Here is a 15,631-nt window from a genome sequence, read left to right as displayed (position 1 = left end):
ACCAAGAAAATACATCATGGTCATTTATGCACTCCATCCCAGAATTCTTTTTCACCAAATGTCATTACCCTGGAACTTTTTGAACTCCTGTGACCTTGACAATAGGTCAAGATAATTTATACCAGTAACATATATTGTTCTTTAAATAATATATCTCATAGCCAAGTATAAATTGCCAGGTTACAGATAGTTTTCAAGAAAATCAAAGTTGATGGATGGGTGAATAATCACTTGCTATAACAAAATCTGACTGGCTATAAAGCTTGTGTCAATTAGGCTCAAAACATAACAACTTCCGTCTTTTTAATGTGTTTTAATGTAGCATGCAATTTGTCGAAGATTTGTAGGTTGTCAACTGAAACAGAAAATATTTTTAATTAGGACTATTGTTTGTATCCCAGATGGAAAAGCTAATAATAAATAAAGTGTCATCTGGCAACAAAGTAGCAGGAAGAATGTGTAAATGAGGTTTTTTTAAATGTACAACCTTGAATGCGTTGTCCACATCAAAATTTTAGAATGGCTTTGTTGAGCATATAACTACAACAAGGTGATGGTATGGCTTGCAGATAAGCACATGTTTATCATAGTTTACCAACTCCCATTGGCTCTTTTAACTAACAGTATCAATGTCTCCGACATATGCACAATATGGTCTGTCAATATCTTCTGATCAACTATGTCCATGAAGATCAAGGTATTCAAAACTATGGTGAAGGTCAATTCAGAATGATGTTTAATCCAATCATCCACAAATTCTTAACAGCAGCAAATTCCAAAAGGACATCAATGGAGGGCACTTTTCCTGTAAAAACACAAACTGATTAACAATGCATTGTTTGATTTACAACAAACCAAATTCTGTTGAAAACTGCTCCAAATGGACCTCAGTGTGATGACTATTCTTGGTCAATTTGGTTTACAATTATGATTTTAAATCAACAACTATTGTGGAATAGCATAGCTTGGCTCTATGTACGATACTAAAGACATGCATTACTTATATCATTTTCATGTCTCATTTTTGTGGCAAAAACTTCAATTATCTCACAATGTGCTAGATGTTAACTCCTATATAAAAGGATAACTATCTATAACATGAGGCCATTGGGACTAAACGGCCATCGGACCTATATATGAAAGAGGCCAAATAGATCTAAATTGATCAGCTACTGAACAAACACCACGACTTCGAACCTATTGTTGGAAGAAATTTAAGATTTAAGACCTAACTTACTTGACCCTAGAGACCTTTGAAGCATGCCAAAGTCAATCATTTGAATGAAACTTTATGCCTTTCATCCAATTAAGTTAAAAAATCAATATCAACAGCCTGTCATCAGTATGTCAATGTCATAATATGAACAAACTTGGTAGCCCTTCAACCCTGCTGGCTACAGGCCAAATTTCAGCATCCTTGGCCTTTTGGTCATCAAGAAGAAGTTGTCGAAATATTTTGACATATTTGACGACTGTGACCTTAGAAGTAGGTAAGGATCAATTGAATGAACAAACTTGGTTGTCCTTCATCCCAGCATCATACAGGCCCAATATAAGCACAGTTTTGCTTTCAGGTTATTGAAAAGAAATTTTTTAAAAGATCACAACATATTTGACACCTGTGGCATTGAAAGTAAGTCAAGGTAATTCATTTTAACAAAATTGATAGCTCTTCATCCCAAAAAGCTGCAGGCCCAATATCAGCACCTTAGACTTTCGGTTATTGAGAAAAATCTTCATACAAGTTTTTTTGCCAAGGAAAACCATGACTGCGCAATCATGTTACAAAATGTCATCCTTGGCTGCCACGTCAAAATTTGGACAAGGTAAAAAAAAAACCACTTTGTTTGCTACCTGTCCTCAACATTCCCACCAATTTTTAAATCAATGGCACCAGTGGAACCTAAAAAGAAGTTTAAAACATGTTTTTCAAGATGGCAGTCATGGTGAGCATCTCGTATTTCAGACATGCCCGAAAAATAACAACACTTGGTCAGGACCCTCTCAGGATCCTTCCATGCAAGTTTAAGCTCAATCCCACCAGTGGAACTTTAGAAGTTTAAAATGTCAAAAGGTTTATGCACAGTGGATGGTGCATGGCAGGCAATGACAGAAGAAGCACAACATGACAATTGATTCGGTACAGATGACCTAAAATTCCAATCCAAGATGGCTTCCTATCAGCCATTTTGTTGTTCTGATCACTGAAAAATGGAGAGAAAAGTGCAGACACAGGAGAACTTACATATTATAAAATAATTTGAGAATGATGCACACAGAATCTCTCAGGAAATGACAACAGATTTTCATTGTCAAAATCTATGATGGTCGCCTGTTAGCCATTTTTTTCTGGTCAGTTCCAAACTCAAATGGACATAACCAGGAATCAACCTACCGATCTAATTTGCACTTCACGAGAAATAGCACTGGATAAGTCATTTATGATTTCTGATCAGTCTCAATATCTAAAGTGTATGAAGTTGGGCTTAAAGCTCACAATGCAAGTAAATAATTAATTTTGAGATTTAAGGGAAAAAATGTTTCCATTTCAGAAATGTTTCAGAGATGTCACGTGAATTACAATCCAATAGATATTGTAAAACTCATGCTGGATCTTATTGATATAAGGCTGCATACCAAATTTTATCACTAGTATTTACTCAAGGTATCATGTTCATAAGTAAAGTTAACAAACCATAATGGTCAAACAACAATCACTCTAGGTCACAATGACCTAAATGGTTAAAAAATATATCTAGATTTCCCTGTTTAACGAATCCCACATCCCAAAATTACTCTCAGACTCAATCCTATCATCCTCATACAAATATTTAATGAATTAAACGGGACCTTTTTTAACTTGGCAAACAGATAATAGACATTGTTATGCCATCAGCTCATTTAGCCCTTTGGGTCTGGTAAGTAAAAAATCAACACCTGACTAATTTCCATTACCAAACTTTATGTCAATATATGATTTTTTTCTGGGATATACAATCTCACTTAATATATTGTATGGATGGATGCAGTAGGTGGCAAGTGGTCTACATCATAAAGAATTTTAACAGGTTGAATTTCCTACCAGTTAAAAGTTCATTTATTGGAAATAATACTATCAATACAACATAAATCCACATTTTTAAAGTAAAGGACAGGCATACCTTTAATATTTTTCTTCTATCAAAGCATGATGGAAATAATACATATGTATGTCCTCTCCTCCTCTGTTGATAAGAAATACTGGCATGCAGTCCTCATCGTAATCTTCACCTAATTATAAAATAGAAAGACATCACAGTCAAACTTAGTTAAATTAATTTCACAGGACTTGAAACAGTTGTTGAAATTTGAAATTAAAATCTGTTTCAGGATTTTAACCTGATCAGTTTCAGAAATTCTCTAAACACAGTAGATTCAGTCCTTAAAATTGTCCTTTAAAAGAAGGGTTGGATGTTACGTGGAATATGCATTACAATTCAGATGATTAAATTATGAATACAATTAACTCAACTTTAATAAAGCATTATAATTCGAAATAACAATTAACACTGTATAATATCCATCAATTAATGAGTGAATGTTGATCATGAAGTAATAAACAAGAGGCCCAGATGGCCTGTATTGCTCAAATGGATCTTTTAAGACCAACAGTATTATATCTGTGCATATGTTCCACATTTAACACATTTGCTCCTTGAGACCTTGATTATGGGTCAAGGTCATTTCTTTTTGCAAACTTTCATGGACTTCATAAAAGGAACATACTGGACAAATATAGTGATTCTAGACTTTCTGATATTTCAGAAGAAATTGTTTAAACACTTTAACACATTTGACCCATTTGACCTTGAAGATTGGTCAAGGTCATTTCTTTTAGTAAACTTTGTCGGACACCATAAGAGGAACATAGTAGCCTAATATAATGATTCTAGGCTTTCCGGTATTTGGGGAGAAGTTGTTTAAATGGTTTTAACACATTTGACCTCTGTGACCTTAAATATGGGTCAAGGTCTTTTCTTTTCACAAACTTTGTTGGGCTTCATCAAAGGAACCTTCCAGCCAAATATAATGATCCTAAGCCTTTCAGTATTTTGGAAGAAGTCGTTAAAAGGTTTTTTTTCCGTATTTGACCTCTGTGACCTGGAATATGGGACAAGGTCATTCCTATTCGCAAACTTTGTTGGGCTTCATCAAAGGAACCTACAAGCCATATATAATGATTCTTGCCCTTCCGGTATTTTGAAAGAAGACGTTTAAAGGTTTTAACACATTTGACCTCTGTGACCTCCAGAAAAGGTCCATTTTCCAGGAATGTTTGAATTTTTGTAGTAGATAATATAAGACCCCCTTGTAAGTATGTCATTTGATCTGAATAAACATTGTCATTATTACCTGGTACAATGACTTCTTGATCTCTTATTTGGAGTCAGCTCTTCAAACTTTACAATCTTACTTATATGTTCTGCCACTAAATTTAATCCTTTCATTTATTTATTTTTTGAGTTAAGTGTTTTATTATTTATCTTCCCTGTCACTTTATCTCAGTCTGCTTTCATTAGGGAGTATTCCACAACTAAACTCACCTATATAAAGTTGGATGTCTTCAAAATTTTTCAATGCCCATTCTACCATTTTTTGACAGTCTGCTTTGAAACCATTGACGTCAACAGTTTCGTCCTTCTTTGCTTCCTCCGTTTTCTTAGCAAGCAATCTGAAAAAAAAGATAGAAAACTCTTTATCATACATGAGAGAGGACGTAAGAAACGAAACAGATCTGCATAATCCCATCTCTCACCAAATGAGATTTGAGTGACTTTGGCGGCCATGATTTTTAATCAAGGTAAACCTATACAGCTATATATAAAATATACTTAAAAATCCATGAGAAACCAGCAGTCATCCAGTAATTTTTTTAAGCTGAACAAGAGGCCCAAGGGGCCTTAACAGTCACCTGAGGAATATATGTCAATAATCTGGGGATTTTAAAATGTTGCAAAAATGTAACAACACTTGTGCAGGACCATGTGTAAAACATCTGTACCAAGTTTGAACATGATCCACCCAGTGGTTCTTGAGAGGAAGTCCATAATGTCTTAGCCAAACAGAGGCCAGGGTGGCCATCTTGGATTCTGAATCGAACTAAAAAGTAACAACACTTATGCAGGACATTGTGTTGAACATCTGTATCAAGTTTGGACATGATCAACTCAGTGGTTCTTGAGAAGAAAATCCATCCACTGCTTCTTGAGAAGAAGTCATTTAAAGAAGGTTTTTACATATGGCCCCTTTTACACCCCTTATGGGCCTCTAAGGGGACATAATCACTTTTTTCAACATAATTTCTTCTGTCCTTCACTAAGGGATGCTTTCTACCAAAGGGCCGGTTTCCAAAACGGCCCCTTCTCCGATTCAAATTTCCTGTTGGTGGTGCATTGCCCATACCGTTGTGGTCACAAATCTATAAAGTATAAAGATTTAGGTCACTTGGTTTGTTTTTTATGGCTCCTCAAAGTTGTACCTTTCAGAAGCTGTCTAAGTGTTGATAAAATGTGCATGTTATGTAAAATATTAATGAAAATCTAATCAAATGATAGTAACTGTAAAGAATGCATTCATGGCATGATTGTGACAAAAAATCATGTTTCCATCGCGCCATTTGGCTGTTTTATGGAAGAAACTATCTCAAAAATGCCATTTTCGATGATAACATTTTAGACACAAAAACTGTGTTTTTTTAGAGAATACACCCTTTTATGGGCGTTGGATGCAAACCAATTTTTATCCTATTAAATAGTACGTAATATGCTATTGATGAGAGGAAAATTCATCAAAATGTAAGTGGTGGAACATTTTCAAATGTTGGGTTGAATTAGCCTATGGTTGAATTGCCGACTTTCGACTTTCTTTAGATAATTAACAAAAAAAAACGAGAGTATTTGCTTGGTATGTTGAGAATATGTACACATATGAAAAAAGTGAGAGAAACACTTTTTCATAAAAAAATCCAAGATGGCTACTTCACAAGTCCCCGTGGTTGAAGACATTGTCTGACAAACAGACAGAACAACAAACAAAACGTGTTCCTTATGATTTTGGTTGGTTTTCGCATTTACGGGAGTGTTCATAGCTACGGGCGATTGTATAATGCCTATATTTATAAGTTTGGTTAGTCACATGGTAACGGAGATCTTTCATATCGAGCCCCAAACATACTTTCGACATATGCACTCCGTTGCCGCATGGAAAACTATTTCAAGTTTTGTCAGAATTTCTTTACCTGTGGTTGTAATGGTCTAGGGTTTTCCAGCGTCCTGTAATACCCAAGGTTGTACAAGATCCTGGAGATGAGTGCACACATTCCCATCGTTCTCTCTCCAACTGGGCACTGGCAGTAGTAGTCCTTTATTAGGGCCTCAACATCGGGTGAAACGGTGAACCGTATCCAAACGTTATATTTCGTTTGGCTTTTGTGTCGAGAATGTATTTGACATCGGAGAAGGTCTGGGGAGTGCTGGTAAAGCCACACCTCATAGTCTCCGTCATCACTTAAATGTTCGGCAATGTAACCAGGAGCCAGAGATATCTGATACGTTACACACGTAATGGTTCTCAAGTAATCAAGATCGAGACGGGGAAACAGTACGGAAGATGCATCCATCTTGACAAACTTGGACCTTGCCCGTCTAGATAGATCCGGATCTATCTTGACTCTCTGAGCTAAACCATTCAGTGTTGTCAAACGGTCCTTCATATGTTCAGCCATTAGCCTATCTTGGGCATCTCTCTCTGGAGATCTCTGGTAGATCGGTCCTCTAATACCATTCAGACAGGCTGTGACGGTTCGAAGCAAAGCCTCAATGACATTGATAAAGCTGTTAGACACCAATTGCGTTCGGAAGAACGTCCAGTGTTTCAGACGACCATGATAGGATTCCACAATCCACCTCGATTTGGTGATAGTTCTGTCAAGATTTGCTTGGACGTCAGAATGTTGACTTTGACCGGGTTTCAGGTATGACGGCATGCTAGCATTGAGGCCAGAGGCTCCGAGAACTGGTAGGACATCTCTAAAACCTCGGTCAACGACAACGTTGTCGTCTGGTTGTAGCCAAGTAACTAGCTTGTCCATGACCTTTTTTGTAATTGTAGCATCATTTTCGCTGCCAGTGAATGGTCCTACGGAGTCCAGAATGTAGCCATCTGGTAAGGCGATGCTCATGAATTTGACATAGTTTCTCTTCTTCTGGCCACAGTAGGACATTCTCTGGAGCTTGTGGTCGGAGCTATTCTGGATATAAATATAGGTGCCATCTAATATGGCAGTGGCTTTATCTTCAAAAAATGCTTCTGAAAAGACAGTATTGTGCCCGAGCAATTGTTCTCTTGTCAAGTGATCCGGACCTAGAAATTGTGGGACTATCGATGTGTCTAATGCCTGTACTATGGAGTGGAAAGTTTTGGACACACTTGACTTGGAAATTCCAAAAAGAGAAGAGCACTGACTCCAGGAAATGTCAGTTTTCAGTTTTACCCAGAACAGTAATAGAGCATTGTGTGTAGTCTTGGTATATATACCAGATGAACGATATGGGGAACAGTGCGAGTGGATTTCGAGGAACTGATCTTTGGACCAACCTGTCCAGGCCATGCATGCCGAGTCATCAAGAGAAGAAAACCTTATTGTAAACGCAGACTGGTTCTGTGAAAGGACGTGCAACACCTCTAAGAGGTCATTAATGATTTCGAATGATTTTGATGGTAACTGAGATTCCAAGGAACCTCTACCATCAAGGACAACCTCTGTAGACGGATCTAAGTCGTTACCAATAAGGTGAATGGAGCAGACGCGGGATGAGGTGGGACACCACAGTTTGTGTGAATAGATCAGGTGATGTCTTGCACGTTTTGGTAAGACTGATGATTTTGTTCCATTTTTTGGAAAGGTAACAAGACAGAGACAGCATTTTTTGTGTGAAGATGATCCATTCAAAAGATCATGAAGGGTCAGCAACGGCAGGATATGGGATGGGGAGTCGTCTTCTTCCCCTATTTCCTGGTTCTGCTCGAGTTCAGGTTCAGGCTGATTTTTGTTCCGAAGATACTTCATGTAGCACTTCTGGCAAATAAATGCTTGTTCCTTTGCTGACATCAATCCTTGTTGCACCAGTGTATCTAGGAGCCATTTATATTGTGGACTATTTACATTGTGTGCACTTCTGTTCTTATTGCCACTACGTTTCTTGAAGTATACTTGACACTCTTCTCCAACACATTTACCCTCCATCTTGAAACAATAACGATTGGTTTATGAAGACAAGAATAGCTAGCATCGAGTGAATGATTTCGTAAACGTATAGACAAAGACAAGAATATACGGATAAATGTACAAGGCCACACGATCAGAAAATTCAGAAGAGGACAGCTTGAGATAGAACAGTATTCATGTATCAGGGTGTCCTCAGTGTAAATCTTTATATCGATACTATTTATTTAGTCGTTACAAATCATAAAACTGTCATGAAAATATCCGCTCTGATATTCAATTTAAAAGTTTGTATATAAGCTATATAATAGGGTTTCAGACAAGGTTGTTACTCATTTCCCCTTTTCTTTCAATTTACAATCACATTCAGGCGGCGATATGAGAACGTTCCACCACATGGCATTAGCTGATTTTTGGTACACATATGAAACAAGTAAAGCTCTATCCGATTTTCTGATGGAAATTTGCATCCAAAACTATATAACGGGAGAAAATTGCATATTTATGGCATTTTTCTTCATAATTGTGTCTCTGCAAGTGCATTTTCATCCGAGTATATTTTTTTTTTATGTTTTATGAATAAACACGATGTTTTGGAAATATTTATCAAAAGAAATTTATACTAAGTTGCCAATTACAATTTCGAGATAACCTTCTTTTATTTACGAACTTATGTCTTTGATGCTGAAATTGACAACTTTATAAAAATACATTTTCACTGAAATTAGGAAATCTGGGTGTCGGAAAGGTGTAAAATTATTTTTCGGAAAAGAAAAAAACAGTAGTTGAGCTAGATAAGAAATTATACGGGGGCAGGCTCCTATGGAGAATTAACATTACTGGAAACAGGCCCTCTGGTTGAAATCGGTCAAAGTTGAATTTTTGACACTTTTCATCGCTTCCTAGTGGGGCCCCTTTTGACCTGATTTTTTTTCATTCGCAAATTTTGTAGACCTTGCGATAAGGACCCTAAATATCAAATATGAACTTAATCTTACTGTTGGTTCATGAGAAGATGATTTTTAAAGATTTACCTAATTTTACCCCCTTTTCCCCCCTCCTGGGGCCCCTATTGGGACCACACCCTTTTTCTTCCCAAACTTGAAGCGACTTCCCATGGGGATGCTTTGTGCCAAGTTTGGTCAAAATCCATTCAGTAGTTCTTGAGAAGAAGTTGAATATGTGAAAAGTTTGGTCAAAATCCATTCAGTAGTTCTTGAGAAGAAGTTGAATATGTGAAAAGTTAACGATGCACAACGACAGACAAATCATGATGGCAATAGGTCACCATGAGCCTTCGGCTCAGGTGACCTAAAAATATACAAAAATGATAACACAGGTCTAAGGGACACAACCCATAAAAAACATATGTAAAAGATGTTAGTTAACTCTTAAAACACTCTGTGAATATTATCAAAAGTTCAGTTAAAAACCTTAGCTGCTGGCCCTGCACGCCAGCTGTAAATACAGACAACTTGCCTTACAGACACAATTAGTGGACGAAAGACTTCAAACCAGGGAAAAAGTCTCACAATGAGGTTTATGTGGTCTTTCAATTTCTTGTTTTTCTTATCAATCCTAGATGTCCAGAAATGGTTTCTCTGTTCTTTAAAATCACAAATGACAGCAATGAATACATATGAAGAATAAAAAAACATGATGATATAATTCAACCTGGACATAAAACTGGTCAAATGGTCCAGTAAACTGCAAAAACCTGACTTGCCTAAAGCTATATCAACCATCTACACATGATGCCACTTGTAGCCAATGTGTATATTGTTCTAAGCATGCCATTCCAAGAAAATATTTCTTATGTCAACATAATGCAATAAGGTATTTATCAGATTTATAATAGACCAAGAACAAAATACATACCCTTTCATTTTCTCCTTCATCAACAACTTGAGGTCCTTTTTTGTCATTTCAGTCTCCTTTAATCTAAAATCAATGACAACATCAACGCCCAATTGTCCTTCTGCTTCCTGAAGTTGTTCGCTTTCTTCTTCCTTGGAAGCATTTGCACCAATATCAATATCTGGGACGCCATCTTCCTTTTTCATCTACAAAAATAATCAATTGTCTCAGCAAGCCTCCAACTGGAAATCATTTTACAAGTCAATCCTGTATGGAGAATCATGTGTAAGTTGGTTTACTTTCCACACTTATTTTGATAATCAAACACTTTTTTTTGTTGTTTTCTGAAAACTGTTCCAACTATATATATATCAAAGCTTGAAACAGCTGAAAGGGATGACAAGTTTTTGTTGAACCTGTTTGAATTATACAAAATTATGCTTGTGACAATATGTGGCATCTCACTGCAGCAGTCAATTTCTGACAACACTAGTATTGAAGCAAAATGTCTGCAGTCTGTGTGAAAGGTTCCATTTGAATCCCTTGCAATTGATAATTTATCATTGAATATTTTGGGAGGGGGGCGTAAATGAAAAATATGTAACTTTCAACATTTGCATGTCATCTGTGACTCAGCCTAAGGCTTCTTAGTTCTAGGCAAAATAGTTTTGTGTTCTTCATAAAGAACAATTGAGCTAATTGGCGTTTTCTTGCTTTATTTCATGGCCAGGTGGTCAATACATTTTAAATGCACAGTGGTGAGCTCACCATTTTCACTCGCTCATAGTTCACTAACATCAACTCCTAGGAGAACGTGAATAAAATCATCATTTGAGACCTAAACTTACCCCTCCATCCTTTCCTCTTTTGAATAATGAAATAAGTGTGTTCTTGTGCTAGTGTAATTGAAATGCAAGAAGTACTAATTGTAATGGGGACCACTATGCTCCTAGAGTGCCACCTAATACATATATACCTATTTTCACAAAAATCAGACAATATCTAAAATTTGGCCAATTTTTGACCACAGCTGACCACTCAAATGACTGATTGATGGCCAAATGAAAAATGGACTACGCCATTTTGTTCCTCGTGCCACCTAATACATATACAGTCGAGACCCGATAATCCGTGCTCCGTTGGTCTGGAAATCTCGCAGTCCGGACGAGAATCGACGGGAACAGATTTCTGTAACGTTATTTTGAGCTACTAATCCGGAAATCCGGATTCACAATCCGGGCACAATTTCCGGGAACCAAACCCAGAAATATACATTTTTCACTTTTTAAAAAAATCTTTGGTTATTACTATCGGTAATTAATATTTCAATCACGCTATACATTGGCATCATGTTCTGATAAGTTGTATTTAAAAGTTCCTTTTAAAGTTTGTATTAAATATTACTAACAGCAACACTGTATCGCAAACAATCACAACAAAAGATGGGTATTGTAATGTACAACATATCAGATTTAAGATATTACAGTACTAATCCTAATTAACATTACAGAAGCTGGTCTTTATATATAATCTAACTCATGGTAAATGTTCTAGCAGAGATTACCAAAAAAGTATCACACAAAACATAACTCAAAATTAGATTCATCAATCGACATTATGATCACAGCAAACTTGGGTTTGAAAAAGTACCAAGTTTATTCTCCTATGTTCAAATGACCAAATATATGCCCACTTTTCATTTTTACGCTGCACAAATTGCTCACCGAGACATCCATGATTCAATATACTTACTTTACCCTTTACTGTCATCATGCCTCTCACTGGTTCATGCATGGTGATCTTGAAGGAATCCGAAATCATTTCATTACCTAACAAGAAACAAGATTTTAAATGATAAAGTAATGACATATCCTTGCAACAAATGATGAACGACACACAAATGTATGATGTTGCTACGTGATATAACATCCTGCTTCCCGTATTGAGCACCGTTTTATATTTATATTATATAAAAAATATAAATCAGCAATTTTTGGGACTCATATATGCAAGTTCATAACTCCTGCTTTCTGTAGGACCTCCTCAAATTTTTAAAAAAACACAACCCTTAGTATTGGGAATCATCAAGATGTTAGAATTGACATTCTAGACTCATCTGAAAAATTGGACAAAAATTACTAATAAATTGGAAGTTCTTAATTATAACACAACCAGTAGAAGATTTGAGTGTGATGATGTGATGACTGCGTAGCTACCTCCATCAGACAAATTACCAGTATGAAGTCAGAAACATGTCATAGTCTCTGAATGGGACAAAGTTTAAGTATGAAAAATAACAAAGGGCAATAATTCCCATATTATGCAAAAGAGGGCGATGGTTCTTGTGCACTGCACTCCTCCGTGTTAAGATGTATCAACCTAAATCGATGGCACACTAGTATGTTTCATATATGGTAAACTGGCTAATGATGGTAACAGTGTTTGCAATGAAACATTATACTCAAATTTCTACTGGTTGTGTTATAACAACTTCTATTCTACCGACATTACTAACCTGAAGAAAATGTTCCAAAAAATAACTTTTTTCATCACATATTCAAATGGCCCTATTTTCCACAAATAACTTATCAGTTTACCAAAACCCAATGTGGCAGTCCTGCATTCAGATTTTATGCATCAAAACCTGATTAAAATACTATGATTTTAATGGTAGATATACCACCATAAACACATGTCACCACTGTCACTACCCAGTCAAATAAAGCATTTGTTCCGTTAATTTCCTCATAAAACATAATATAGGACTCGTTAAAAATAATTGAAATGCATAGTAATTCATATCTGCATGGAATTAATTCAGTTATCAAAAATAATTGCCAAATTTGTTGTTCAAAACCATTGTTTTTCCTTTATTTTTCAGCTCTCATGGGATAATCATCCTTTTTTTCAATTTCTATTAATATTGACATCAATACATTAAAATTAACATATCTCATGATATTGTTTTCGAAATTGTTTGATCATAGGGCGATACTGTAGTGAACATCACATTGCAGTCTAAATACAGAGGATCCCGAGTATCTACACCCTGGACGACTCTTACCTCAGCATTACCTGTGTTCAGCTCTACGTTATTGTGCAACTTGATGCTTCCGACAATATCGTAACATAATAATAATTATCACTCATTTTCACCACTCAATTTTACAACAGTACACCCCATTTTCGTTTCACAACGTACAAACATAACATAACGTCATGCCAGCTTTTTTCAATGTTTCTTTACTAGTACCTCAATCTTTTTCACAAGTTCTATTTAGAATCTGACACAAAGTACTAAAAGAAAACAAAAAAGAACACTGTACTGCATTTTTCTTCTTCTTAAATTAAGACTATAACTCCTGATAATCATGATCATTGGCTACTTAGTGGCACAAAATTTATTGATATCCTTGTTTATACCTGCAAAGTGACTATTGCGTTTCTTGTGCCTTATCTAATATATTGATCTACTTTGTTTATAAAATCCCCCATTCGTATCGCTTGGCTTCAATTAGTTAACACATTCCAAAAAGTCATTAAATTGTAAACTTCAAAACCTAATACAAGTTTCAGTGTGTTTTATAAAACAAAATTGATTACCATGCTTTGGGAAAGAGTGACATCACAAAAGGGTCAATCAACATGCGGTAAAAGTTACATCTACCACAAAAATCTGATGATGAATTTGAGAAAACAAAAGTTATAAACCCTATATATTCAATGATAATAGGTTCCCGACCATCCAGTACATGAAACATGTTGCCATAAAAGTTACTCATATGGAGTAAGTCTTACTGCTCTAGGTACATTTAAAGATGTATGGGGAATATAAGACCTAACCATACAGTGATAGATCTACATGCATGTCCAGAGTCCTGTTCTCATATTTTGGATCAAACTTATAGAATTTCTGAAAACGCTTCAATCTTACATTGTGGTATCCATTGTTTGTAGCAATAAAGTTGAAAATGATTATGAAAATAAATTTTAGATTTATCACTGGTCATACTTAACTGACGTCATGATGAGTCTTGAAATTGACAAGTGACATATATACATGTACATGACGTAAAGAAAACGAGGGTTGGACGATTCATTTCCGGTTCTATCGGTCACCTACAATAACCTAATCAGTAAAATCATTGCAATCGAACGTTCTATATGTGGTATATAACTTTTATACTTTACTTATATATTATTGCTATACTTCGCATATTGAACTTTCGATTCCTGTGATCTAGTCTAAACATTAGTTAATAAAGCTGTTCTTTCATTTATAATCAATTGTTTACATGTTTAGATTTTCAAGGTTTTCTGTATAAAAATGGTAATTGGTTATATACATGGTTAAAATATTGTTTTACCACAGCAACACACCCAATTTGTGGTCGATTACTGATTGTACGGTTTTGTTTTTAAAATACACCCGCACTCCAAATGTTTGTGTCTGTGTCACTGAATCAGTTATCATATGTTATAGATCAAATTCTCCAACTTTAATATTACCTGTCATGATATCTTTGTAGACCTTCATTTTGCAGGATTTTAATGGATTTTAACCTCGATGTTTCAAACCGAAGCTATTTCACCACAGTCAGACCGGAAAAGGAAGTAGATGAGCAATACTAATAAAAAGAGAGATTCAGTCTTCAACGCAATCTCTATCGTTCCTTAACAAACACAATACCAATGTTATTGAGATACAGCAGAGACGTATATAATGTCTCTGGATACAGCATTTTTTAACAAAAGATTGAATTCCTATTACTTTAACACATTTTTTTATTTGTTTCTAAAAAGTGACCATACGTTAATTAAGAAAATTATCAACTTTGAAATACATCATTTCCGTGTATCATTGTTATTTGAGTGTCTGTGTTACGCGCGCGTATGTTCAACCTGAATATTACGTGCACATATTAGTGAAAAGAAATATAATCAAACTTCGCACGAAAGACACCAGTTAACCACACCATTCAATAAAACAAATAAAAATACATATAGATATTCTAGAACCAAATAATGGATCAAACTGCAACACACAGGTTTGAAAAATAGAGATATAATAAGTATATCCTAGGTGGATTTTTCCGTTTGCTCTTATTAAAACTAATTTTTCCTATATCTTTCATTTTAATAGGTGTCCAAAGGAACTTGCATAGTCCAATTATAACATAGCTACAGCGAAAGAAACGTTAAGGCGTTCAAGAAGTAAAATCTTCTTCAAATTCTCGAAAATCCTAAAATCGTGTTTCTTGTTTTATCCTTTTCACTGACTAGGTGGGAATGCTTTTAACACAAGTTTAGAATTAGATACAAAATAGCTAAACAATGAAACAGACTACTGAATTACTGAAATAATATTATACGTCCCGAGTGTATCACTTGATTTTTTTCACGTGTTGCTTGGCTTCCATAGTAAAAAAAAAAAAAAAAACCCTTGATATCCATTTAATTGTTTACTAATGTTTTGTGTGTTGTAGACTTTTCTCAGTCCTTTATCTATAT

General features: G+C 35.5%; 1 protein-coding gene across 1 annotated transcript; it reads right to left on the bottom strand.

Moving 5' to 3' along the window:
* Positions 1-297: 297 nt before the first annotated feature.
* Positions 298-14,730, bottom strand: LOC132553723 (translationally-controlled tumor protein homolog). The gene is made up of 6 exons (XM_060217996.1): positions 14,630-14,730; positions 11,873-11,949; positions 10,142-10,326; positions 4,584-4,711; positions 3,162-3,270; positions 298-805 (listed from the first exon to the last, which is right to left on the bottom strand). The coding sequence occupies exons 1-5, from the start codon at positions 14,655-14,657 to the stop codon at positions 3,164-3,166; spliced, it is 525 nt and encodes a 174-aa protein (XP_060073979.1). The 5' UTR covers positions 14,658-14,730; the 3' UTR covers positions 298-805; positions 3,162-3,163.
* Between the last annotated feature and the right edge of the window lie 901 nt (positions 14,731-15,631).

This window comes from Ylistrum balloti, unplaced genomic scaffold (genome assembly GCF_031769215.1).
Source record: "Ylistrum balloti isolate Yb309-2 unplaced genomic scaffold, AGI_CSIRO_Ybal_v1 Utg370344, whole genome shotgun sequence".
NCBI lineage: Eukaryota > Metazoa > Mollusca > Bivalvia > Pectinida > Pectinidae > Ylistrum > Ylistrum balloti.
Note: the sequence above shows the minus strand (reverse complement) of the source record. Positions and strands in the feature narration are given on the sequence as shown.

Bases quoted from the DNA above. Each gene is read 5' to 3' on its own strand.
- LOC132553723 (XM_060217996.1), bottom strand. From the start codon at position 14,657: ATGAAGGTCTACAAAGATATCATGACAG. The intron at 11,950-14,629 runs GTAATATTAAAG...GTTTCTTGTTAG, and splicing joins CTACAAAGATATCATGACAG to GTAATGAAATGATTTCGGAT. The intron at 3,271-4,583 runs GTGAGTTTAGTT...TTTTATAATTAG, and splicing joins AGACATCCAACTTTATATAG to GTGAAGATTACGATGAGGAC.